The sequence below is a fragment of the Neophocaena asiaeorientalis genome, unplaced genomic scaffold (assembly GCF_003031525.2).
Source record: "Neophocaena asiaeorientalis asiaeorientalis breed wild unplaced genomic scaffold, Neophocaena_asiaeorientalis_V1.1 scaffold946, whole genome shotgun sequence".
Classification (NCBI taxonomy): Eukaryota; Metazoa; Chordata; class Mammalia; order Artiodactyla; family Phocoenidae; genus Neophocaena; species Neophocaena asiaeorientalis.
In genome coordinates, this window is record NW_020175049.1 from 998,515 (window position 1) to 1,025,937 (window position 27,423).

Here is a 27,423-nt window from a genome sequence, read left to right on the forward strand (position 1 = left end):
TCACTTTGAGCCTATATGTGTCCTTAAAGCTAGAGTCTCTTGTAAGCAGCATATAGTTGAGTCTTGATTTTTTACCCATGTCTTTTGATTAGAGAATTTATTACAGTTACACTTAAACTAATTATTGATAAGTAAGGACTTACTAATGCCATCTTATTATTTTCTGGCTGTTTTATATTCCCTGTTCCTCTGTTCTTCTCTTGCTGTATTCCTTTCTGAATTAATGATTTTTTGTACTGTTTTGCCTTGATTCCCTTCTCTTTATCTTCTGTGTGTCAACTGTAGGTTTTTGCTTTGTGGTTACCATGAGGCTTACATAAAATATTTTATAGATATAACAGTCTATTGTACACTTGTTAACAACTTAACTTCAATCACATACAAAAAAAACTACCATTTTAGTCCCCACGTATTTTATGGTTTTGGATAACAAAATTTACATCTTTTTATATTGTGCATACATTAACAAATTTTTGTAGCTATAGCTATTTTTAATACTTTTGTCCTTTAACCTTTAAAACAAAGTTAGATTGTTAACACAACACCATATTATAGTACTAGTATTTGACTGTATACTTACCTTTACCGTTTGGTTATATATTTTCAAATGTTCTCATGTTACTAATTAGTGTCCTTTCTTCTCAGCTTGAAGAAGTCCTGCCCTCAATTCTTGTAAGACAGGTCTAGTGGTGATTAACTCTCAAGTTTTGTATTTTGGGGGGGTTTTCTCGTTTCTTTTTTTTTTTTTTTTAATTTTATTTTTGCCTGTGTTGGGTCTTAGTTGCAGCATGCAGGATCTTTGTTACTACATGCAGGATTTTTCATTGCAGTGTGTGGGCTTCTCTCTAGTTGTGGCGCATGGGCTCTCTAGTTGTGGCACGTGGGCTCCAGAGTGTGTGGACTCTGTAGTTCTGGCGTGCGGGCTCCAGAGCGCGTGGGCTCTGTATTTTGTGGCATGTGGGTTGTCTAGTTGAGGCACACGGGCTCAGTAGTTGTGGAAGCAGGCTTAGTTGTCCTGTGGCACGTGGGATCTCAGTTCCCCGACCAGGGATAGAACCCATGACCCTGGCACTGGAAGGCAGATTCTTAACCACTGGACAACAAGGGAAGTCCCAAGTTTTGTGTGTTTTGGAAATTCTTCATCTCACTTTCATTTCTGAAGGACAAGTGCCAGGGAAAGTATTCTTGGTTGGCAGGGGTTTTTTGTTTTTTTCTTTTTTTCTTTCAGCACTTGGAATATATCATCCCACTCTCTCCTGGCTTGCAAGGTTTTTGCTAAGAAATTTGTTGACAGCCTTATGGGGTTTCCTTTGCACATAGGAATTTTTTTTTCTCTTGTTGCTTTTAACATTTTCTTCGTATCTTTGATTTTCAACAACTGTATCATAATGCATCTCAGAGAAGATCTCCTTAAGTTAAATTTGTTTGGGGACCTATTAGCTTCATGAAGTTGGATTTCTAAATCTCTCCCCATATTTGGGAAGTTCTCATCCATTATTTCTCCAAATAAGCTTTCTGCTGCTTTCTCTTTCTTTTCTCCTTCTGGCACTCCAATAATGCATAGATTGTCTCTTTTAATGGTATCCCATTTTTCACATGGACTTTCTTTACTCTTTTTCATTTGTTTTTCTTTGTTCTCCTCTGACTTGATTTCAAAGGTCCTTTCTTCCATTTCACAGATTCTTCCTTCTGCTTAATCCAATCCAGTGCTGATGAGCTCTACTGCAATTTTCATTGCATTCCCTGACTCTTCAACTCCAGAATTTCTGTTTGGATCTTTTTTATAATTTCTGTCTCTCTGTTAAGCTTCTCATTTTGGCCATATATGGTTTTCCTGATTTCACTGAACTGTCTTTCTGTGCTTTCTTATAGCTCACTGAACTTCCTTAAAACACTTATTTTGAATTCTTTGTCTGGCAAATTGCAGGTCTTCACTTTGGGGGGTTTGTTAGTGGAAAATGGTTCCTTTGGTGGTGTCATGTTTCCTTGATTTTTCATGTTCCTTGAAGTTTGCTTTACTGTCCTCACATTTGAAAAAGCAGTCACCTCCTCCATTCTTTACTGACTTGCCTCAGGAGAGAAATACCTTCTGTCAGCCCTATTAGGGATTTGGAGGCTTCCACAAACCTCTTCTATGGATATGACTGCTCTACTCTTCTCGTTCCTTTTTATGAAAGAATTCTTAAGCTTGAATGCCTTCTCTCATTCCTGCAAAGCCAACCTCCTTACGTTTTCCCTAAGGTTGTGCTGAATGTTTAAGTTTGTGGTTTCTCCCAGACCCACAGAGTCAGGCTGGCTTTCTCTGCATGCTTAGCAGCCATCTGCAAAGGTTCATTCTCACCACCATCAGGAACAGGCATAAGGAGCCAACTACAGTGTGGGGGCATGTGTGGGTGAGGGGCACAGAATGCTAAGGATGCCCATGGGTCAACTGGGAAATCCGCAGGCAAGGCATTCCAGCAGCTTCTAAGCAGGCTTCCTGGTAGAGTCCGACACATGGTCAGTAAGATCTATGTTCCTTTAATGCCCTTGGAGAGACCTACCTGCCACTCTCCCATCTTATTTTCTCTTTCTAGAACAGCCTACCACATCTCTCAATTTATCTTTGAGTGTTTTCCATCTATAGCTTTTGCTCTATTTTCTACACAAGAACCTATTTCATCTTTCAGCCTTTCATTTTTATGAGTTTTTAAATCAATCACATGTTTTACTTCTGAGAATAACTTATTTCTCTAACTGCTTCTTTTACAAAGAAATCTATTCTTATTTTGTGACTGCTATATTTTCTCAAAATTCTCTGAAGACATTTTTTTTTCAGGTTTGCTCCCACTGCTAAATTCTGTTTTCTCCCAAATTGAATGCTTGTTTGGTATGATCTATTTTGTGCTGTTCACTCTCTCGAAATGCCTGGTGAAACTTGTTGTATACTCATGTTTATGAATGAAAATCTAGGAGGATGCACACACACCAGAAATGTCCACTGCAGCAGCAGTTCTGGGGTTGTTTGCCCAACACTGTCCTTCTCTGAATGGGAAGCCAACTGTCACATTATATACATAAACTAGGAATACTGACTGGCAGATTTCATTTGAACAGAGTGAATATTGAGCAAATAAACTAGCCAAGAATGAGAGCTTCCCAAATGCTCAAAATCCTTTAATAAATTTTACTCCTGGATAAAGTTACCGTGAATCAAGCCCTCTATTTTGGGGAAATGACTCCACTGTTCCAGATACACTCCTGCTGATTCCTGCACATTTTCAAGCTCCCAGTTTGCAGTCTCTCCAGACTTCTACAGTGAAGAATGTTTCCAACCTCTCCTGTAGCATTCACCTGTGAGTGCTAGACTGTAGTTTATTCCTCCTTGGATTTTTAGTTATTAGGATTTTAGTTATTAGGATTAGAATTCCAGTTTCCAGAAATTCATTAAAATCTCTAAGTCTATTGCAACATTTTTTAAGACTTCTTCCTTTTTGCAAATGTTTACTACCATTCATTAAAATTTGAGAGAAAGGAGGGAAGGGCATAAGTAGTAAATGACTGTTCCCAGTCCACCACCTAGGACACAACTGAGTGTTTTCTTTCTCTTTCTAATAGATAACTTGTTATCAGGTGACACTGTCTCTGTATTGCAACCTATATTTCAGACGCAGACTAACCGAATAATCAATGTCTCTGATCAGTCTATAATCTGACTTCAGTGTCGCACAATGACATCGAAAACAAATTCAGTGACAAGGCAAACAAGTTCACGTCTTCTTTGTTTTCTTGCACACAAGCAGATAACCTCTATCTTATTTACCTGATAATTTCAGGACAAATTAAGATTTTTTTTTTGTAATATCCATAGCATAAAAGAAACATTTCCCCAGGGAGCAGAAATATTTTAGCACTTCCAAATCCCTCAGATAAGACAAATATTCTCAACTCTTATACCTTCCATGTTTCACCTCAGTAAAAGAGAGATAATTAAAAGTGCCTATAAAATGTTTAGTTACATTTCTAAAATGTTTTGAGCACCCTGGAGGAAAGACAGTAAGTATAATTTATCATACAGTATTATCAATGACTATATTTTCATTTCTAATTCAAAACTACTAAAACAACATAAAAACAGAACATCAACTCTTCTTTATCTAATCATTACTTTATAGACCCTGGGGGAAACAAGAGTTAAATGAATTCTTTTTAGATTCCTAAATTTAGTTGAATTCTCTACCAGGATGCTACAAGACCAGATCAAACTATAAATATGTTGTTCTAAACTTAAGGAAACTTGCTGCCTTCATAGTATACAAGTTTTCCAACTTGTATACTTTCAGATATACAAACACAGATAACATTTTTCCATGGAAACACAGATAACATTTTTCCTGGAAACACAGATAACATTTTTCCATACTGTGAAGACTTCACAAACATGATCAAAGTCACAGTCACAACAACAATGACAAAAACAATAATAAAAGCAAACATTATTGAGATCTTCCTACTCACTAGTAAGTCTTTTATATGTATTATCTTATTTAATTTTCACATTATTACTCTGTGAGGTAGTAGCTATTATGATCCCAATTTCACAGCTGAGAAAATGGAGGTAGAAGTAAAATGGTTTGACCAAGATCATCATACAACCAGTAAGTAAGGAGAAGTGGCTGGAAAGTCTTTCTTAATGACAAAAGCAAAGTATTGAAGTAATCCTGAAAAGATCTCAGGGTTCCCAGATTAATAATCAGGGGCCACAGATTCAAATGGCATGAACACTAACTGGTGAAACCACTGATCCCAGGGTTTAAGTCTCCAGATTCCATACCAGTTTGCTTTCTACTCTTCCATGTTTTCTGTCTCTTAACCTGTACCAGGTTGCTGCCATAGTTCCAGGGACAGAAAGTCAACTTAACACTAACAGCTACAATAAACCAGATCCTGTCACAAGTGCCAAGTTTATGGAATAGAGCTAAATCTTTAAAATATCTTTATTAAACTTCTATTTGTATTAACCACCTAACAACAACAACAAAATAACTGCAGAGGTAAAATAATAAATGCCAGACCTGAAAGATTCAGGTCCATGTGGTCAAAGTACATTTTAGAATAAATGCCTTTTTCTTACCTTTTCACTTTTCTCCTTTTTCATTTCTATTTTTCCTTAAATACTTCACAAATACAAGATCAAGTTTTAGTAAAAGTAGCCCTTACCTGCCTCCTGTAACTTTTTCAGCAAAATGAAAATAACAAAGTTCACTGTCTTTCACCAAATAGCATTTACAAGTTGGGCCAGGACTTTTCATCCTCTGCTTTGCTAATTGTTATTAGAGGCGTGAAGGGCATGCCTTAGAGACATATTCCAAATGAGCCACTTTTCTCCTACACATTAAACCCATCTATATATCTTAAATTTCTTCATTGTACTGCTCAATTTATTGAACCAATTACAGTGTATCTTATGCCAGAGTGCAAAAAATTCCAGAATACATACATTGTAGGATACATCTAAATGTAATTTCTCAAACAATGTATCATTTCTGACAAGCAATACAATTAACTGTTAGTTTAATAAGCTCATGTTATGTTTACGAAAGTTGCTAAGAAGTACCACTAAATGGTACAAGATTTACTGGTAGAAAAAACAATCATAGACCCCTTTTATCACATGCCATTCAGTCATATATTTTCACAAATGATGCAAAATCTACATCTTTTCTTCCAAAAAATTTAACATATAATCCATTATTTTTAAATTAAGGTATTTAAACCCTTAATTAGTAAATGCGTTTTTACCCCTTACATTTACATTTTCTTTAAAAATGACTTAAGCTGGCTTCCCTGGTGGCGCAGTGGTTGAGCGTCCACCTGCCGATGCAGGGGGCGCGGGTTCGTGCCCCGGTCCGGGAGGATCCTGCGTGCCGCGGAGTGGCTGGGCCCGTGAGCCATGGCCGTTGAGCCTGCGCGTCCAGAGCCTGTGCTCCACAATGGGAGAGGCCAAAACAGTGAGAGGCCCGCGTACCACAAAAAAATAAATAAATAAATAAACAAACAAACAAACAAAAATGACTTAAGCATTTTAATAATTTTATATAGATGATTAAAAGATGATATTTAGCCTTCTAATTAAATTTGTATCTCACAATAGGTACATGCATGATAAATGCCACACTATAAAAGTCATAGTTCTGGGCTTCCCCGGTGGCACAGTGGTTGAGAGTCCCCCTGCCGATGCAGGGGACACGGGTTCGTGCCCCGGTCCGGGAAGATCCCACAGGCTGCGGAGCAGCTGGGCCCGTGAGCCATGGCCGCTGAGCCTGCGAGTCCGGAGCCTGTGCTCCGCAACGGGAGAGGCCACAACAGTGAGAGGCCCGCGTACCACCAAAAAAAAAAAAAAAAAAAAAGTCATAGTTCTTTGCTTCTGTTTTTAAAAACTACCAAATATTACATTAGATCATACTTTTGGATACGAAAATGCAAAAAACATATGAAAATCATAAAAACCCAGTGGAATACTGTTAGATGACCAAGGAGCTACAAAATTTAGTAAAGCAGTAAAAGAATTTTTTTTCAGGACTTAAATTGTTGGCTAAATGAATAAAAACTAAATCAGGGGTCCCCAATCCCCAGGCCACGGACGCAGGATATGAGCGGCGGGTGAGAGAGCAAAGCTTCATCTACCGCTCCCCATCGCTCCCCATCACTTGCATTACCGCCTAAACCAGCACCCCCTTCTGTGGAAAAATTGTCTTCCATGAAACCAGTCCGTGGGGCCAAAATGGTTAGAGACCACTGAACTAAGTAATTTATTTTTCCTTTAATGAATTTAAATGAATAAAAACTAAATCAGGGGTCCCCAATCCCCGGGCCACGGACGCAGGATGTGAGCGGCGGGTGAGAGAGCAAAGCTTCATCTACCGCTCCCCATCGCTCCCCATCACTTGCATTACCGCCTAAACCAGCACCCCCTTCTGTGGAAAAATTGTCTTCCATGAAACCAGTCCGTGGGGCCAAAATGGTTAGAGACCACTGAACTAAGTAATTTATTTTTCCTTTGATTTTAAAATGCAACACACTTGAATAATTTAATTCCTAGAAATACAATTAATGCTCACCTCTTGACAAAGTGACATAAAATGATTTAACACAGAAGTGTATTGAGTTAACGTCCCATGCTACTGTCTAAAGCTGTCACAGCAGTGCTAAATTTTTTTAAATACTGCCATTACACTCCAGACCTCCAGATTTAACCTTAATTAAAAGACCATAAATGAAAACAATCATGCTCTGTACTGCAACTGTTGCCACATTTAAGGATTGTTTTTAATACCCATTTTAAAAGTCTAGGTTCTTAAATGTCACCAACTAACAACATTTAGGTAGGATACAGTAGCCTAGAAAAGGCACTAAACCCAGCTAAAACCTGAGTTTTCAATATTACCTTATCATATATCATCAATATGAGATCAGAAGTCACGTATCCTTCCAAACTCTGTTTTCATAATATATAAATGGTATAATAAAAGCTATCATGCCTATTTAACAGGGTGGTTTCAGTATGTTAAATGCAAAAAGTATGGGAAAAGCATTTATTAAAGCAATAAACATGACACTATGAAGGTATTATTCATTAAATACAAAGCATTCTGGTTATTCCTGCAGGAAATTATAAAGACAGACATAGAAGACAAAATCCCAGACTCTGAAGAGCTTCTTTAAGAAAAAAAAAAAAAAAAAAATACTGTAAACCCATATATGAAATATCTGAAAGATTTAAAAAATTACACTGCATTGATTATTCCCTTTTAAATTCATGACCAAAAAATATATATACCCTCAACAAATATTTCTTGGCTTATCTAAGGAGAACAGAGAGAAGGGAAAAAATAAATTCAGCATTTCTTTTTTCTTCTTCCTTGCTGGGAGTGCCACTTCCCAGTGCTGATCTGCATACACTCAATAGCCATGTTAAGGACAGCTATGGTTCCAGACTTCATTAACAATGATTTGCATAGTATAGATTTAGTAAAAGAATACAGAACTAGCAAAGTGAATACCTAGATTCAAGTAAATAAGGCATCTATGGCAGGTCCAGGTCCCAGAACCTATCTTCACATCAGCTTTCAGGCAAGCATTTTGGGAAACTAATCACACATTATGAAAATGACTATGCAGGGAAAATGACTTCCCTGGTGGCGCAATGGTTAAGAATCCGCTGCCAGTGCAGGGCACACGGGTTCGAGCCCTGGTCCAGGAAGATCTCACATGCCGCAGAGCAACTAAGCCCATGTGCCACAACTACTGAGCCCATGTGCCACAACTCCTGAAGCCTGCGCTCCTAGAGCCTGTGTTCCATAACAAGAGAAGCCACCACAATGAGAAGCCCATGCACCGCAATGAAGAGTAGCCCCTACCTGCCACAACTAGAGAAAGCCTGCACACAGCAATGAAAACCCAACACAGCCAAAAATAAAATATAATAAAAAATAAATAAATAAATAAAATAAAAATCAAACAAACAAAAAAAGACTATGCAATGTTAATAACCCAGATATTATTTCCTTTTTGGCACAATGTCTGTAATTTTAAAATGTATCTGGAATTAGTTACCCATTTTATCATAACATACACACACACACACACACACACACACACACACACACACACATCTTAAAAAGCAGTCAAAAATAGAGCTCTATGTGCAATCAAATATTTCTTTAAGTTACTTATTTATTAGAATGATTATCACAGTAAAGAAATATTAGGTTTAAGGGCTTCTTATTCCTCTTGGACCATATTAATTAATCTTCATAATAATCACCAAAAAAATAATATACTAATTATTTCATTTGACAGATGAGGAAACTGAGACAGAAGGTAGTATGTAGTAAACCAGGATTCAAACTGATGAGGGCCAGTAGTACTCACCCAGTCATGAGAATCAAGAATATCTCCATACATTGCCAATATCAATCACCCCTGGGGTACAAAAATCACTCCTCCTGACTGAAAACCACTGATCTAGTTTTACGAGAATTTTAATGAGAAATGAATATTGAATTTTATCAAAAGTTTATTCTGACTCTATTGAGATGATTTTGTTTTTAATCTGTTAATAAGTCAATTACATTAATTAACTTCTGAATGTTAAGCTAAACTTGAATTCCTCGGCTAAACCTCACTAGGTCATGATATTATTCTTTTAATATAATATTGGACTGATCTGCTAAAATTTTCTTAAGAATATTATATCTAAATTCATGAAGGATTCTGAGTTTGTAGTTTCCTTTTCTTGTAATGTCTTTGTCTTGTTCTGGTATCAAAATTCTGCTGGCCTCAGAGAATGAATATGGAAGTGATCGCTTCTCTTTAACTTTCTGATACAGTTTGAGTGGAATAAGTAGAACTAGAATTACTTCTTCTTTAAATATTTATTAAAACTCACCAGTGAAGCTACCAAGGCATGGAATTTTCTTTAGGAAAAGGTTTTTAATTATGAATCCAATTTCTTTAGTAAATACAGGGCTGATCAGGTTACATATTTCTTCTTGAGTGAGTTTTGGTGGTTTGTATCTTTTAAAAAATATAACCATTTCACCTAAGTTGGCAAATATATGGACATAAACTTGTTCGAAATACCACATTACCGTACTTTTACTACCTGTATAATCTATAATGATACCACCTCTCTCATTCCTGATATTGGTAATTTGTATCTTTTTTCTTCCTCATCTGTCTGGCTTAGAGGTTTATTAATTTTATTCATTTTCTCAAAGAACTAGCTTAGGGTATGTTGATTTTTTTCTTTGGTTTTAATATTTTTTTCACCTATTTCCACTCCAATATTTATTATTTCTTTACTTCCTCTTACTTTGGGTTTAACTGCTTTTCTTTTTCTAGTTTCTTAATTGGAAACTGAAGTCATTGAGTTAAGACCTTTCTTTATTTTTCTAAACAGGTATTTCGTGCTATAAATGTCCTTCTAAGTAGGCAGTAAATATATCTCACAAATTTTGATATGTTATGTTTGCTTTTTCATTCAGTTCAAAACACTTTCTAGCTTCACTTTTGATATCTTCTGAAGTACATGAGTTTTCAAATATTGGAGGATTTTCCAGATACCTTTTGGTTCTAAGTTAATTCCACTGAAGCCAAACAATAAATTGTATGATATGACCTGAATCCTTTGAGACTTGTTTTGTAGCACAGAATATGGTAAATTTTGATGACACTTCAAAATAATTTTCACTCCATACTGATGTGTAGAATACTCTGTAAAGGTCAATGATGTCAAGTTAGTTAATAGTGTTACTCAAGGCTTCTGTATCCTTAATGATCTTCTTTTTACATTCTATATCAAGTATTGAGAGAAGGATGCTGTAATCTCCAAGTGTAATTGTGAATTTGTGTATTTCTCATTGCAGTTCTGTCAGTTTTTGCTTTATTTATTTTGAAGCTCTGTTATTAGATGCATAAATGTTTAGAAATATTATGTCCTCTTAATTCATTTACCCCTTTACTGTTATGAAATTACCCTCTTTTTCTCTGGTAATATGCTCTGCTCTGAAATCTACTATGTCCAATGTTAATATAACCACTCCAGCTTACTTCTAATTAGAGTGAGCATAATATACCTTTTGTCAAACCTTTTACTTTTAACCTGTTTTACTTTAAATTTATTTGTCCCTTTACTTTTAAAGGGGCTTCTTGTAGATTACATATAGTTGAGTTGATTTGAGGTTTACAATACACATCTTAAAATTATCAGTCTACCTTCAAGTGATTTACACAATGTCCCATATAGTATAAAAGTCTGACATTACACTTCCATTTCTTCCCTCTTGAACTCTGTATTACTGTTGTAAAACACTTTACTTTTACATATGTTATAACCCTCACAAACTACATTGCTATTATTTTTACAGTCAATTACACTTTTTTCATTTGTTTGCTTTTGTATTGTTTTGTTTTGTTTTGTTTTTGCGGTACGCGGGCCTCTCACTGTTGTGGCCTCTTCCATCGCGGAGCACAGGCTCCGGACGCGCAGGCCCAGCGGCCATGGCTCACGGGCCCAGCCGCTCCACGGCATGTGGGATCCTCCCGGACCGGGGCACGAACCCGTGTCCCCTGCATTGGCAGGCGGACTCTCAACCACTGCGCCACCAGGGCAGCTCAGTCAATTACACTTTTACAGGGGGATATATAAGAAAAGTATCTTTTATATCTATGCAGATAGTTACCATTTCCAGTGCTCTTCATTTCTTTGCATAGACCTAGATTTCCAACTACTATTATTTCCCTGAAAACTTCTTGACAAACTTTAACATTTCCTCTAGTACAGGTCTGCTGGTGATGAATTCTTTTAGTTTTTGTATATCTGAAGAAGTCTTTACTTTGCTTTTGTTTTCTAAAGATATTTTGCCGGGTATACAATTCTACATTGACAGTTTTTTTTTTCAGTACTTTAAAGATGCTGCTTAACTGTCTTCTGATATGTATCGTTCCCAATGATAAATTTGCTGTCGTCATTAATCTCTAATCATATGTATGAAATGTTTCTCTTTTCTCTCTGCTTTTAAGATTTTCTCTTTCTCATTGGTTTAATTGACTATTATATGATTAATTTCCATCATGTTCCTTGTGCTTGAGGTTTGTTTATGTTCTTGGCTGACAGTGTTTAGAGCTTTCATCAAGTTTGGGACATTTTGAGTCATTATTTCTCCAGATGCTTTTCCTGACCCTCCCTCTTGCTCTCTCTCACTTTTAGACTCTAATTGTATGCATATTGGGCCAATTCAAGTTGTCCTATTAGATCACTAATATTCTCTTCATATTTTTTATTTTCCCTTGATGTTTCATTGATAGTTTCTATTACTATGCCTTTGGGTTCACTAATCTTTTCTTCTGCAAGGCCTGACATGCCATCAATCCTATCCTGTGTATTTTTCACTCATATTTTATAGCTTTCATCTCTAAAAGTTAACTTTGGGTGTTTTAAAATATCTTCCATATCTCTATTAAACATGTTCAATATTTCCCCTAGCCCCCTGAATATACGAAATACCATAAATATTATTGCTTTGATGTCCCTGTCTACTAATTATATCACAGGTATCACTTCTGCGTTGATTTCAAATGATTGGTTTTTCTCATCATTATGGGTCATATTTCCTGACCCTTTTCATGCCTAGTAATATTTTATTGTATGACAGACATTATAAATTTTACCTTGTTGGGTGCTGTATATTTTTGTACTCCCATAAATTTTATTTAGATTAGGTTTGTTTTGGGACTCAGATCCTTTCAGGCCTTGCTTTTTTTTTTTTTTTTTTTTCCAATTTGGGGCCAGAGCAGTGTTTAGTGTAGGACTAACTTGTGCCCCACATTGAGGTAAAATCCTTCTAAGCAGTCTTCCCAATGCCCTGTGAATTATGAAATTTTCTACTCTAAGTGGTAGGAACAGCAACTATTCCTAGTCCTGCATGAGCTCAGAGGATTTTTCCCTCTAATGGGTTTTTCTGGTTCTTTCCCAGCCTCAGGTAGCTTCTTCTCATGCATTCACTTATCAAAATTGAGTTGAGTACTCATTGGGACCCTCTGTATCCCTCTGGAGTTCTCTACCTTTCTCCTCCACTACATGCAAACTCTGGTCTCCTTGGACTCCTAGCTATGCCTTGTCAACTCTGAGATATAGCCAGGCTCTGCCTCAGTTCAACAACCCTGCTCCATGGCCCAGAAATGCTCTCCAGGTAGTAAGCCAAGCAATCACAGGGCTCATCTCACTAGCTTCTAATCTTTCACGGATCACAGTCCTTCATTGATTAATGTACAATGTCTTGAAAACTGCTGTTTCATTTATTTTGCCTGGATTTTTGTTGTTTCGGGCAGAAGAGTAAATCTGTTCCCTGTTATTCTAATCTGGCCTGAATCAGAAGTTGTCAATTACATTAAACATTTAAACACACTTGTTTTTACACTTCCAGATAATTCCAACACACGAAGTCTCTGTAGGTCTGCTTCTGTTGTTCATTGTCTCTGTCAGATCTTGATCTTGGTGCCTTGTTCCCTTGTGTACTTGATTATTTCTGACTAATATACAAAAATTATATGTGAAGGACTTCCACTTCTGTGAAGATCAGGTATACATATTTTCCCTATTCCTCCCATTAATTACAAAAACCCTGGACACTATATATATAAAACAAATATTTAAAGACTGAAAGGTAGAAAGAAGGCAGCAGACCATCTAGAGACCTTGTGATCCAAAGAATGACATGGTGGTAAGTACCTAGATTTTCTCTCTGCCTTGAATATCCCAGTCTTAGAGTTAACAAAACCTGCAAGCCAGAAATGCTACTAGGCACAAATAAAAACCTTCTCTGTCTTCCTAAAGGACCAGGCAAAGGGCAGCCTATGAAAACAGACAATAATCATTTGACTCCAGCCAAACACCTCAGAAAAAACTGTGGCCCAACCCCCGTCACAATGGCCAAGTGGACAGCCTAGACTTCCACCCTCACAAGGCTGTAACGAGGCACCCGAACACCCCCAATGGGGAGGAGTCAGGGAAGACCAAGGAGAGAGCTGGGACCTTCATCCCCACCAGCTGAAACTAGGCCTGGGCTCCCCTACTCCCCACCGGGGGTGTTAGTACAGACCACGTGCACCCAGCAGTAGAGGAGCCCCATCACCCTTCAGGTGTCAACAAAAGCCAAATGTTTATTATATGATTTGTTTTTTATTTTGCATTCTCTTCTCTTACACACTGCCTTCCTTTGTCTCTTTTATTTATATTCCTTTGTAAAATTCTGCTTCCTCACATCTGCTTTTTTTTTAATGATTTACATTTGCCTCTTTAAATTTTTTGACATATTTTTATATTATCTTCACAAGGCAAATAGAAAATAAAGCTGTATAAAGAGTAGTTATGATAAAAACTCATGCCTAAAGAAAATGTGCACCCTTTTTTCCTTTGGCCTAATTGACCCTGTAGTGGTCCTTCAAGCCACTTAGAGCAGGGTACCTACTAGCTTCAAAGTCAGCCTCCAACCCTAAAATCCTTAGGATGAGTAATCAAATCACTGAAAAAGAAACACAGGACAAAGAAGCACAAGACAAAATTATTTCCTAAAGTACCGGTAAATCTACCTCCAAATGAACTACTAGAATAATGATATTTTCTCATGTTCTGAGCCATTCTGTCCTTTTACCAGAAAGTATAGGATCTAAAAATCCATCTTCTTAGCCTTTATTCATGCACATCCAGAGAAATTCACAAAATAGTCATGTATAAAGATGACTATCACCATATTGATTGTGATATTGAGGAGCTGGAAGCAATCTGGAAATCCATCACTGGAAGAATGAACAAGTAAAATGTAGTAGATGAACTAGATGGTGGTAATGGTTGCACAGCTCTGTGAATGTACTAAAAACCATTGGAATGTAAATTCCAAAGGGGTAAATTTTATTGTATGTGATTTATATCTCAATAAAGCTATTATAAGGTATATATAGGGGATGGATATTCTGGCACATGGATATTCTGCAGCAGTCAGAGCAATGCAGTGGAAGGATATAAAGCAACACACATAGGTCTCGAAACATGCTGTCAAGTTCAAAGTAAATACAATATGGACAGATCTTCAAAACGCAGTATTAAATTGTCCAGTAAAGAAAATAAGAGGGAGTCTCTAATAATTCCCCTTTTCATGCTCCGTGTCTGCCTTTGTGATCAAGTGGGTCATGACAACTTTCAAGAATCTATTCACCTTGCATAACAAAGTATCTCAGCTTCTACCAAATGAAGATAAGAGCTCAACATTGCCCAATGTTATATTGGGTACGAGAAGCACATTCCTCAATGTGACTCAAAGAATCAGAGTAAGAACAGAGAGAGGAATAGCATCCCTAATTCTGGTACTTGTTTAAAAAAAAAAGCATCCAAGAAATGGATCTACTAGCTCAGGAACTCAGCTGAGGAAAGATCCACTGTTGTTTACCTTCCTTTGGGAAAACAAGGTCATTTGGTTGGCTTAAAGAACTTGGGTCTCAAGGCTAATGGAAGCGGGTGGGGAAAGAAGCAGAACAGGTATTATGTTCACTAACTTAGAAGAGAAGGGTCATTCTCTCTCATCTTTCCCATTTTCTAGAGTACTTGCTTTCAATCTCCATTCATTCAAAAATTATTCATTGAGCATATATTCTAAACACTGTTTGTAGGTACTAGGGATGTCAGTGAATAAGCAAGAATTCTTGCCCTTAAGCAGCTTATATACAGTGAGGGAAGAATGACAACAAATAAGAAAATTTAATTTTAAAATTTAAAATTTAATTTACTTATATGTGCCATGAAAAAGATTACGAGTTAGAGAGGTGAGGTGAAGCTGCTTTAACTACGATAGGAAAGGAAGACCTCTCTCAGGCTGTAACAATGGGTTAAGAACCATATAAGGAGAAGATACTAGCCAAGAAAAACCTAGGGAAAAAGATTTCCAAGCAAAAAAACAAACAAAAAGCAAGTGGTAAGGCTGTAAAGGACTAATAAGCTTCAAGTAGTCTACAGACAAAAAGAAATCCAGTGTAAAGAATGAGAAGAAAGTAGATGAAGTCAGAGAGGTAGCAGCCTTGTGAGGCATTTAATTGTATCCAGGGTGCAGTGAGAAGTGGGATGGGACGGTTTTTCTGAACTTTAAGCAGAAGATCAATAAGCTCTAATTTGTATTCCCAATGACTCTGACTGCTATGTGGAAAACAGACTATATAAGACGACAGGACTGGGAGGATGTAAACCATTCAGGCTATTCAGACAGCTCAGGCAAGAGATGTTAGGGCTCAGATTCTGGTTATAACTGTGTAGGTAATGAGTCACTGTAAGATCCAGAGTAAAATTTTGAAGTAGAATAAGATTTTACAATGGATTGGACCGAGTATAAGGTGAAGAAAAGAGTTAAAACTCCTAAGTTTCTGGCCTGAGCAACTGGATGGATGGTTGATGTCATTTGCTGCAAAAGGAAGGCTTAGAGGAGCAATTTAAGAGACAGTATTTATAATCGTTTTTTGAATTTAATACTTTCAGTTTATTATTTTTCGAGTTCATCTGTCAAATTTCTCCAACTAGCTTACAATCCGTTTTGTATTTCTTTTGTATCTTCATGTGCCTAGCATAGCTGATATATAATCAATACCTGCTGGATCTAATTAAATTGAAGTGGTCTTACAAGAAAACTTATGAATCAACATTTTCAAACCTTATGTTTGAAAAATCAAATACAGATGTTTTAATCAAAGACACTGCATGTTCAAAATTAAAAAACAAATGCTAGAGACAAGCCTGTAGGTATATGTTTACAATTTTAAAATGCATGCATTGTTGAATGCTTGGTGGCATAAAGCAAACTGCAGAGAGAAGTTTTCAAAGGGAGTTAACATAGAAAGATTTTTTAATGTCATAAGTTATAATTAAATGAAACAAATGAACTAGAACTTGACAGCACATCCTAAATAACTATTAGCAGCAAATGATAAATTTTGAAAAACTGGAATCCGCAGTCATTGTTACAACCAACGAAATAAAGGAAAATCATGTACACGCAAACTTTTACGTATTCTCCTTTAAATCATACTGTGGCAAAGTTGAATGCTAGCAGCTTATGTTCTTGTGGGTAATTGGCTCTGGCATATTAGCCCCAGGGAAACACTTCCATCATCTTCTAGCCATATCTTGGGCAAATGCCAGAGAAAATATTTAATTCTTTATTTCATACCTTTTCTGTGTACCTTTTATACATTTTGCCCTTTAATAACTAATTATCTAACAATGCTAAAAATCTTAAAAAATTATACAATTTTTAAAATTGTACACTTTTATTTCTAAAATTTGCTAACATAGAACAAGAAATCAATGACATTTTCACATGGGTATTAATTAAATTATATTAAATTGTAAGACTTTGTAGCCTTTAAAACTGCTAGTTTAATTATAATTTATGACATTTATAGCTAAGGCTATAAATTACTTAAGTCTAATAACTGAGACTTACCAGGGCTTCCTGATATATATCATGAGTAATAAGAGTAGCCCAAGGGAAGATCTTATAATAACAAAAGCATTAATAGAGATGTCCCTTATTTAGAGTATGTAGCTCTCTACCTGCCCCCTACAACACTAACATAAACAGAGCATATTCACAACTACACAGTATAAACACTGTCCTGTTTTCTGTTTTGAGACAACTATCAATGCTAAAAAACAGAGATAAGGCTTACATCTCTCTCTCCCTCAGTAAAATATAGGGTCCTCGGAAGCAGGGACTATACCTTGTTTATTTTGGTAACCAATTTCACCAACAGTGCCTAACAGAGTAGATACTCAGCAAATGTTGCTTATTCTTTTTTTTGTTCCTAAACCTTGGCCTCAACTTGGCAATCCTTGGAAAAGCAACAATTTTGTCCTGTGATCACCAGTGACACATCTCTAAGATGGAGCTACCTCCAATTCCTCTCCTTTCCTCAAGGTTCAGGTCCCACGTAATTCATAAAATCTTCTCTGATTTCCCCAGCCCAAAGATACTTCCCTTTTCTACAGTTCTAAAGACTGTACTGTCTAATCATATATTTGACATGAATACACTATCTTGGACTATTTATTACCTATTCATTTTAAATCCAAATCTAGATATACTTTATTCCCTCAACTAAATTAATTTCAAGGACAGAATAATGGCTATATTTGTGTCCAAATACATAACAAAGTGCTCTGCACTCAGTAAGTGTTCACTGATAAAAATAAAGACAAAGATGATAAAGGTAATACGAAGCCAGTTTTGCATATTTTTCTATCAGGTATTCACTCAAAGGCATAGCAATGCCTTTGAAATTTCCTGATCAAAATAAGGAGTGGGTAACTGTCACAGCCAAAACTAACAAAATGATATTATTACTAACTGAAGAGTATTTTACTGTCACCCAACATTTTGAGTAGGACTGTATATATATGTATATGTATAAAACCAACCCAATATAATGAAAATATAACCAAGAAGTATGTGAAAAGGTAGGATTACACCCTCAAAAAATGATTATTTAATATCATGAGCAATCAAAACTATATGGCATAGTAACAAAAGATGTCACAAAACAGTATGCCCCCAATTTTTTTTTTAATGGGTATATAATGTGAATGTGCATCTATGTTTGTGTATTTATATAGGTACACTGGAGGAAAGGGAAGGGAATAAAGAAATAAACACTAAAATGTTAGTAATTACTACACAGTAAAACTACAGATGATTTTTACTTTCTTCTTCATGTTTTTCTCTACTTTCCGAATCAGAAACACATACCTAAATACAATGTATAATTTTCTTAAAATAAAACCTCCCAACATTTAGAAATTTTATCGTTGATGTTAAAATAGGCCAACAATCTCAACTTAGCCTAGTGAGCAACATAATAGAGTTACAGAACAAAGTTATTTCTTAAGGTTAAACTCAGTCTCTGAAAGTATTTCTTACCTATTCTGCAATAACCACCCTCTTAGTTAAGTAATAGTTACATAGCAATAGTATAAATAAAAGGCTCTATTCAGAGGAAGGGACAATGAAGATACTAAGACTATCATTAGTATCCAGAATGTATCATGTACAAATTCATTTCCTTTGGACATAGTCAAAAATCCATGTGTAAAAGCCTTTGATCTCATTAAATTTTTAAATTACAGACCCTGGCTGACAAAAGATAAAAGACCAATTCATATTTTGCACTTTCTGAAAAACTTGCCTAATACTGACATTTATTAATCTGGACATAAAAAGTACAAATCTACTTAACAGACAAATGTTAATGTTAAGTTAACACAAAAAGTTTCCCATTTAGAAAGATCGAGAGATTCAAAGGTTTATTCTAAATTGGGAACACTATCAAAACAACATAGTACAGCCACTCTGGAAAACTGTTTATCAGTTTCTTTAAAAACTAAACATTCAACTACCATACAACCTGGCACCTACACTTCTGGGCATTTATCCCAGAGAAATAAAAACTCATGTTCACACAAAAACCTGCACATGAACATCTATAGCGGCTTTATTTGTTAACAGCCAAAAACTGGAAACAAGCCAGATGTTCTTCAATGGGTGAATAGTTAAATAAACTAGTACAGCCATACCATGATATACTACTCAGCAATAAAAAGAAATGAACTACTGATATACCGAACAACTTGAATCTCCAGAGAATTACGTTGAGTGAAAACAGCTAATGACAAATAGTATGTACTATATAATTCTATTTGTACATCATTCTTGAAATGATTATAGAATTTAAAAAATTACAGAAATAAAGAATAAATTAATGGTTGCCAGAGGTTGAGGAATGGGAGGTAAGGGTCAGAGGGAAGTAAATGTAGCAACAAAAGGGCAGCATGAAGGATCCCTGTGAAGGAAATGTTCTCTATCTTGACTACAGTAAATATCAATGTAAATATCCTAATTTTGATACTACTACAGTTTTGTAAAATAATACTATTAAGGGAAACTGAGTAGAGAGTAACATGAGATCTCTCTATTATTTCTTACAACTGCATATGAACCTATGATTATTTCAAAATAAAAAGTTTAACCTCAAAAAAAATACAGTATTTTTAGGGCATTTTCCAACATTGATTATATTAATCAAAATCAAATATCTTCTCTCCAGGAATTTCCAATCTAAACAAGGCAACACAAAAAAAGTTTGTCAAAATTTACTTAGAATTTAAGATAAATGTGTAAATACATATAGTATTTCAGTATTAAAGTATCACCACGTGGTAGTATAGAAAAGCATGTGTATGACTAAAAGAAAAAAAAATGCATTAAAACTCAAATCTATTCTAGCATGCAGATGTAATATTTTTAAGTTTTTTACAAAATCAGAAAGGAAAGCAGCATCTAGCATAGTTTGGTGCTACTATTATGGTTTCCACAGCACCCTATAATTCATCTTCCAGTCCTTTTCAAACATTATTTCTATTGTGACTTTTCCACTAGACAGCAAACTCCATAAGTACAAGGACTGTCTTCAACTTGCCTTCCAGCATATAGCACAGTAACTGACACATGATAAGAACAGAGCAAAAATTAAACATTTTGAACTGAAATAAGTTGCTGAATACAACCCTGAACTACATTCCCTTGTTACAAAATTCAAAAACCTATCCTTAGGTAAACACATAATTAATTCATCTTTCCACAGCTGAATTTTTCAATGTCGCCTATCAATTCCATTAAACAACTTTAAAAGGTTTTAATACAAATATGTTTTTAAAATATGAACTTGACAATGAAAAGCATATAACCTTGATTATATATTTACAGTAAATATCAGACTAGACAACATTAATTTCAATTCTGAAAACTTAGAAATTTAGAAGCCTAGCTAATTACAGTATTAAATATATTCAGTATTTAGATAGAATGAATGCTATTCTGATTCCAAGAAAACTGTGCATCATAAAAGCTCATCCTTAAATCTTTTTTGCCACAAGAAGTTAGCAATAGAAGCAGAGTATGAAATGAAGTTAAAGATATATAGCGAGACATATACAGATATAGATATATACCCTATCAAAGATGAAGATCTAATCTTTAAGGAAAAAAGAGTCATGAAGGACACAGGGCCATGAATCATCTTCCTCCTTAAGTAAGTGCAATTCAGTCATATATGACAGGAATAAACCAGAGAGCATCAAAGCTATTTTAAACACTTAAGTCTATCCTTTAAAACAGAGACAGAAAATATTCTCAAATTTATGTAGGTTTTCTTTCTTTTTTTTTTTAAGGGAACTTGATTCAAAAAAACAAACAAAAAAAGGTTAAAAAGTACATGGAAAAACCTTGAAAGCAAAAAAAAAGAATTACTCACCAAGTTGGCCATATAAATTGTGAGCAGCCCTCTCCTGCAAATAATTTTAAGAAGAGACAGCGTGAGACTAACCATCAATTTGACTTAATAATCACTTTATCATTTTTTTAGAAATCTACCAAAACAATTACCAGAAGTTGTGGAAAAGGGATAGATTATGCTGATCTAAGTTTTCAGTACCCTAATAGTTGGCTGTAAATAGATTCTACAAGTCATTCTAATCTGTAGTCATTAAACATTCTGTTTAATGCTCGTTAATTAAAATTCTTTAAAATTACTATTGCGTAGTAATTGTTAACTAGACTTACTGTGAAAATCATTTTGCAATATACACCAGTATCTAATTATTATATTGTTCACCTGAAACTAATATAATGTTATATGTCAATTACATCTCAATTTTTAAAACTACTAATACCTTATTATTTATTAATAGGAAGAGAGGTACAATTTGCTATTATTCTATGTTTATGCTAGAGAACTCTAAATTTAAGGAAGAATCCTAACAAATTCATCTTGCCAAAAATGTCAAGGCCATATAAATTTTAACTAAATGCATATTTATTTTTTAAAAAACAGATCTTCTATTTGTTTCACACACAATGCAACTGTTCATTAGATGCCATTACAAATCATACAGATCACGTTGTTTTAATTTCATTGTTAAGTGAAAAGTCAGGCAGTAAGTTAATTCTCTAATGCCAAAGGACAAACAAAAGCTCTATAAACACTCACTTTACAGAAAAACTGCATATTTACTAAATACATATTTACTCTTACTTAATGAGAATTCATCTAGAAACTCAAAGATAAGGACAATTTTATACCCTTAATCACTTTATTTAACTTATCTGCACATGAGACCATAAATGAACCATATCCTATCCTCTAAGAAAGAGGTCTTTAATGTTTTAAGAGTTCAAGGGCAGAGTTCAAATAATAAACTCTGAAAATTATAAAAACTTATTTGAGTTTCAATTATGAACATTTTTTTAGAACTCAAAGAAACTACTACTTTATATATAAAAGAAGCAAAAATATCAAATCACTTTCACTTAAATATCATGCCAGGTCTTGATATTAACATCATCAATCAAATCTTCTTGATGTCAGATCCAGTCATACAAAGTCTTGATTGCTCATCATTTAACTTGGCTTAATAGGATTTTTAATTTACTAAAGCCACATGGAGGCAGTACGATATAAGTGAACAATGCTGAAGTGAAGTTCTGAAATCAAGGTTCCAGTTAACTTTAATTCTCTGGTACCCTGTAATTTTGTCATAAAAATAAGGGAACAAAACTAGTTATCTAACTTACATTTTCAAACATAAAAACTACTTAAAGAAAAAAACTTACATTTATCAGCAATATATAAAACATATCATTGGGCCACCCTGGTTGAAAGGAGGAGGCGGTCTAGGCATACCCACTGGGCCACACCCCCCCAGCAATGTCCCTCTTCAGCAGGTCCTAATGCACCTCAGCAGAACAAGACAAGTCTACTGACCTTCTAAAAAAGTGTTTCAGAATCAGTGATAAGATGATCTGTAAGGTCCCTTTCAGCTCTTCTTTTCTATGATTGTACATACGAATTGAAATTGTTCTCACTAAACCTTACCAAGCTTATTAGTTCCTACCAAATTCTAAATCAAAGATGTTCTAATAGTACTTATTTTAAATAAATTATATCAAGAAAAGTTAGGGTAACATCATCATCCAAGAGTCACACATACACAGAGAAGTTCAATCCTTCTCAAGTGATACCTATTCTTACCAACAGCTGGTTACGTACGAAGAAAAAAATAATATTCTTCATTACAAAAACCAAAATAAAAATATTTCTGTAATTTCAGTGGTAGTCCCTGAAAATACTTTTCATTATGAAGTGAACTAATGTATGATGCTATCTTTAAAAACATTTGTTCCACTAATCTCATTCTGCCTCTAATATTAACAGTAATCCAAGCTCCAGAATCATCACTAGCTTCCATCTATAACTGTTTACCTTTACTGAGCAAAGATTATCTTGTTAACTTTTACATTTTCACAGACCTGCAATAATAGTACCTGGCATCTATAGACACTAAGCAAATGGTAGAATTACTAAGCAAGGTGTTACTAGGAACCCAGTTTTATAAAAAGGAACACATTATAAACATGTATTATAGAAATATAATCACAAAAGATAGCCACCAGACAGAGCGAGGGCCAATTAATGATACTAATTTATTAGCAAGCAAAGACGTGATCTGTTTGTCATACATTTGTATAAAATTTAATAATTTACAAGGTATAATTAATATTTTGAAATCAGATTTTATCCCCTCACTAGTTCTATGAAGTGTAACACAGATACTACTGCCCTCACTCTATTGAAAACCAAGAATCAAAGAAGTGGTTTCCTTAAAAATACAAAAGCAGCAAAAAGCAAGTTCGTCTGACTCCAGTTTCACGTTGTTTCCAATGCACTGCTTCTACAGCAGAAAATCTTTACATTACTAAGTTACCTTTCTTTTTTTTTTTTAGTTTATTTATCTTTAGCTATACTGGGTCTTTGTTGCTGCACACGGGTTTTTCTCTAGTTGAGGCGAGCAGGGCCTACTCTTCGTTTTGGTGCACAGGCTTCTCATTGCAGTGGCTTCTCTTGTTGCGGAGCACGGGCTCCAGGCACGCGGGCTTCCGTAGTTGTGGCACATGGGCTCAGTAGTTGTGGCTTGTGGGCTCTAGAGCACAGGCTCAGTAGTTGTGGTGCACGGGCTTAGTTGCTCCGCGGCATGTGGGATCTTCCCCGACCAGGGCTCGAACCCGTGTCCCCTGCATTGGCAGGCGGATTCTTAACCACTGCGCCACCAGGGAAGTCCTAAGTTACCTTTCAATTCTAAAATTCACTGACTTGTTTAATATGCTGTCCTAGCAGGCTTCTTTGTGATGAGGATGAACAAAGCCTTGACACATTCTTACTACTGGGAAAAACTGAGGATGCATCATTGTTAGATTATGTCCTATTCTGGTCTCAAGTTTCAATTTATCCTTCCCAAACAATGAGGAAGATCACCTCCTTCCCAGCTTTATCTGAATTCCAACCCAAAGCTAATAGCCTCAAGAATGAGAGGGCAATGCCTGTGATGGGCATGATATGTTGGATTACATAGCCAGGCTCTTTTTGGTGACTTTACCTGGTACGTCTTTAACCTCCATTCCAATGTCAACTTGGTAGGTTAGAATATGAGAACAGTGATTTATTTTAACACTTCTCTGGAGATGTTCAGTATCATAGGAAATAGATAAGCTAATTAAATACAAATTTTATTTAACACTTGACTGTATCTAGCCTAGGTCTGAAGACAAACAAGTCACTCCCTTCCTAGTGCATAAATTCTCTCTGGAAACCAAGTTATATATTATAAAACACTGCTTACAACAGTGATGGGGAAGGGGGAGGTGCCAATTAGAACAAAAGGTGGCCTAGAGGAAGGGCTGGGGCAAGGAGGACAATAACTTTTTAAACGTCACAGGAGACTCTGATACACAAATACTCCCATTCTGCTGAGAATCACAAGATTAGAAGACTGGTGAAGCTCAGTGAATAAGCAGTCTAAAGTTAGTCGAGTATTTCTTTAAACTACAGATAAGCTTCTTTTTTTTTCTTTTCTTTTTTTTTGATGGGGAAAAGGGGTGAATCTTTTAAACTTGCATGAAAAATGTAAGTGGGTGTGCACATCAAAGGGTACTATCTAAAAAAGTATTAAGAACCACTGCTGCAAGAACTAACTCTTTGTAATCAGAGTATCACTACTCCTGAGGGAAAATATTAAAATAATTAAATTTTCTTAACATCTCAGTAGGTTAAAAGGTATCCTCACATTCTACTGAAATTCCAAGGATTATCTTCTAACGACATTATTTTGTCTCATCAGATGAACAATAATGCTTTTTTTCTGGAAACTTTAGTGTAAATATTCTTTAGCTAACTTTCTCAAACTTCTGAATGATACTGTATATAACACATTTCATAACTAAGGTCACTACAGAATACAGAAAGAATGGTATAAATTCTAAATATTTATATATTCTATGTATATATATAAAATATGTGTGTTCTGTGTTCTATGGATAAGGAGAAATTAGAGATTAAAGAAAAACAAAGTGATTGTTCTTAAACATTGTAATGGTTACCAAGAGATGCTATTTAATCATTTCAGAAAGTCTTTCAAAATATAATAGATTTCATCTGTCAGAATGTTTTAGAAGAGTATAAAATACTTCTTTAAGGTATAAGAATGGATAAGGTAAACTTGAAGTCTAGAGCAAGAGTCTATAATCACATTCTATTATATATAGTGGATAATACAGAGTAAGCTTTTCAGAAGACTGCAAGGTAATTTAATTTTCTTCCTGTGAACATGACACTGAAACTTGAAGATCCCAAGAATTTATAGGCCAGTTTATAAGTATTCTTTTATTCACATATTATATATTTGATTCATTTTGGTCATATCTGCTTGGGAGTTTCATAACTACAACACTGTAATTTAACAACTCAAGCCATGAATATGCTTAGAATAAATATGCAATTTTTGATACTTTAATCCATGTCCATGTTTGAGCACCCTGCAGTTTCAATTTACCTAAACTAATACTAAATATCAAAGCAAATCCATAGCAATTCTACAAAACAAAATCCATCAGAACAACTTCTTTCTGAACCACAAACAAAGCACTTCCTAGAAAAAGAAAGAGAAGACTAGTTCTTAACAGCCCACCTAGGGATAAACTAGATGTTACCAATGCTTCCTGCTGAGTTACTACCATCACAGTTCTTTGTGGCACAAATTTTTTAAGCAACCCTGGAAACAACTTCAAAGGTTTCACAGAACCCCACAGTGATGCGATTAAGATTTAAGTAAGCTGCCCTCTTACAAGGTGTTAGGAACTAGCTGGCAAAGCATGCTTAATTCTGTAGAGGGAAGGAGACTGGGAAAGATGGATGGATGGATGGAGGAATGGATGAATAAATGGATGGGTGAGTTGGAAAGTTGGGAGGAAATAAGTTTAAACCAATGTAGATGAAGACATGAATATAGATAGATCTTCACTTATACATCTATATCTATATATATATCCATCATACATATGTGTGTATATATAACCATGTTGTATGCTTGTACCTCATTAAATGCTTTTTGAAAAACAAATTATACAAAATGTATAACTTCAGTAAAGATTTTATTAAATACAGCTTTAGAGATTTAAAAATTAGGATTACCGCTAATTTGGAAAAAACTGCTTCCACATTCTGTTTCTTCTACTCTTTCTAATATATTACTGATATTTATTTTTAAAAGGATGAACTGATAACTGATCAATTGATAAAGATCAATTGAAATCTGATTCCTTAAATGTTGCTGTTTCCCAACTTATAACCTCAGACCTCTTCTTATTCTGAGCTTTGAGACTCTGATCTTCTCCCATAGCTTCAACGATAACCTACAAGAAGGAAACTTCCAATTTTATTTACATAACTCCTGTGCTTCTCCCGAATCTAGACTCATATTTCAAGCTGCCTACTGGCTATCTCCATCACTGACTTTCTTTGTGAATTAAAGGCATGATTACAAATTCCTTTTCCTTAAAGTAAAAACTATAATATTAATATGCTTCATTTTGGGCTAGATGTAATAATTTTGAAATACACATAACTTCAACCTTTGTAAATTACTTACAGTCTATTCAGGGATCTTGATGTTTAATGAAATCAATAAAAATTTATTTTAAGTAAAAAATACTTTTTCAAAGCAAGTAAGACCACTGAGTTAACTTTTGCGCAATTCCAGATAAACATAGACCGTACTTTCTTAAAATAAGACACGCTATAAAGCAACTTGTAAAGAAAACAAAAAGATTTGCTTTTCTATCTTTTAAGGTTAAGGCCAAAAAAAACACTTTTAAACCTGCTTTTTAAACAGTAAGTCACCAGCTTCTGAACAATACTATAAAATTAAATTTTAAAGTTTTTAATTAGAACCCCAAACCAGTATTTGTGGCTGATGTACATATACATACACAATTCTAAAAAAAACCCAAGGGCTTCCCTGGTGGTGCAGTGGTTGAGAGTCCGCCTGCCGATGCAAGGGACACAGGTTCGTGCCCGGGTCCGGGAGGATCCCACATGCCGCAGAGCGGCTGGGCCCGTGAGCCATGGCCGCTGAGCCTGCGCGACCAGAGCCTCTGCTCCATAGCGGGAGAAGCCACAGCGGTGAGAGGCTCGCATACCGCAAAAATAAATTAATTAAATTAAATTAAATTAAATTTTAAAAAACCCAAGAACTCAAAAGCTATTTCCAGGTATTAACTGCATCACCTAATAAACAACAGAATCAATACATATCACAAAAAGTTCGACTACTAAACAATCACATCAAGATAAGGATCAATTTTTCTTCAGCAACCGTGGGATAATACTTATAAAGAAGCCAAACTTAAAATTCTGATCAGGTCTTCAAAACAGTAAATCCACTCCAGTTAATATTTA

General features: G+C 35.2%; 1 protein-coding gene across 1 annotated transcript in view; it reads right to left on the minus strand.

The window, feature by feature from the left end:
• Positions 1-27,423, minus strand: part of TMEM135 (transmembrane protein 135) — a 243,313-nt gene that overhangs the window by 168,689 nt on the left and 47,201 nt on the right. The window contains exon 4 of the mRNA XM_024763597.1: positions 20,890-20,923. Coding sequence (XP_024619365.1) covers positions 20,890-20,923 — 34 coding nt within the window. The remainder of the gene's footprint in view (positions 1-20,889; positions 20,924-27,423) is intronic.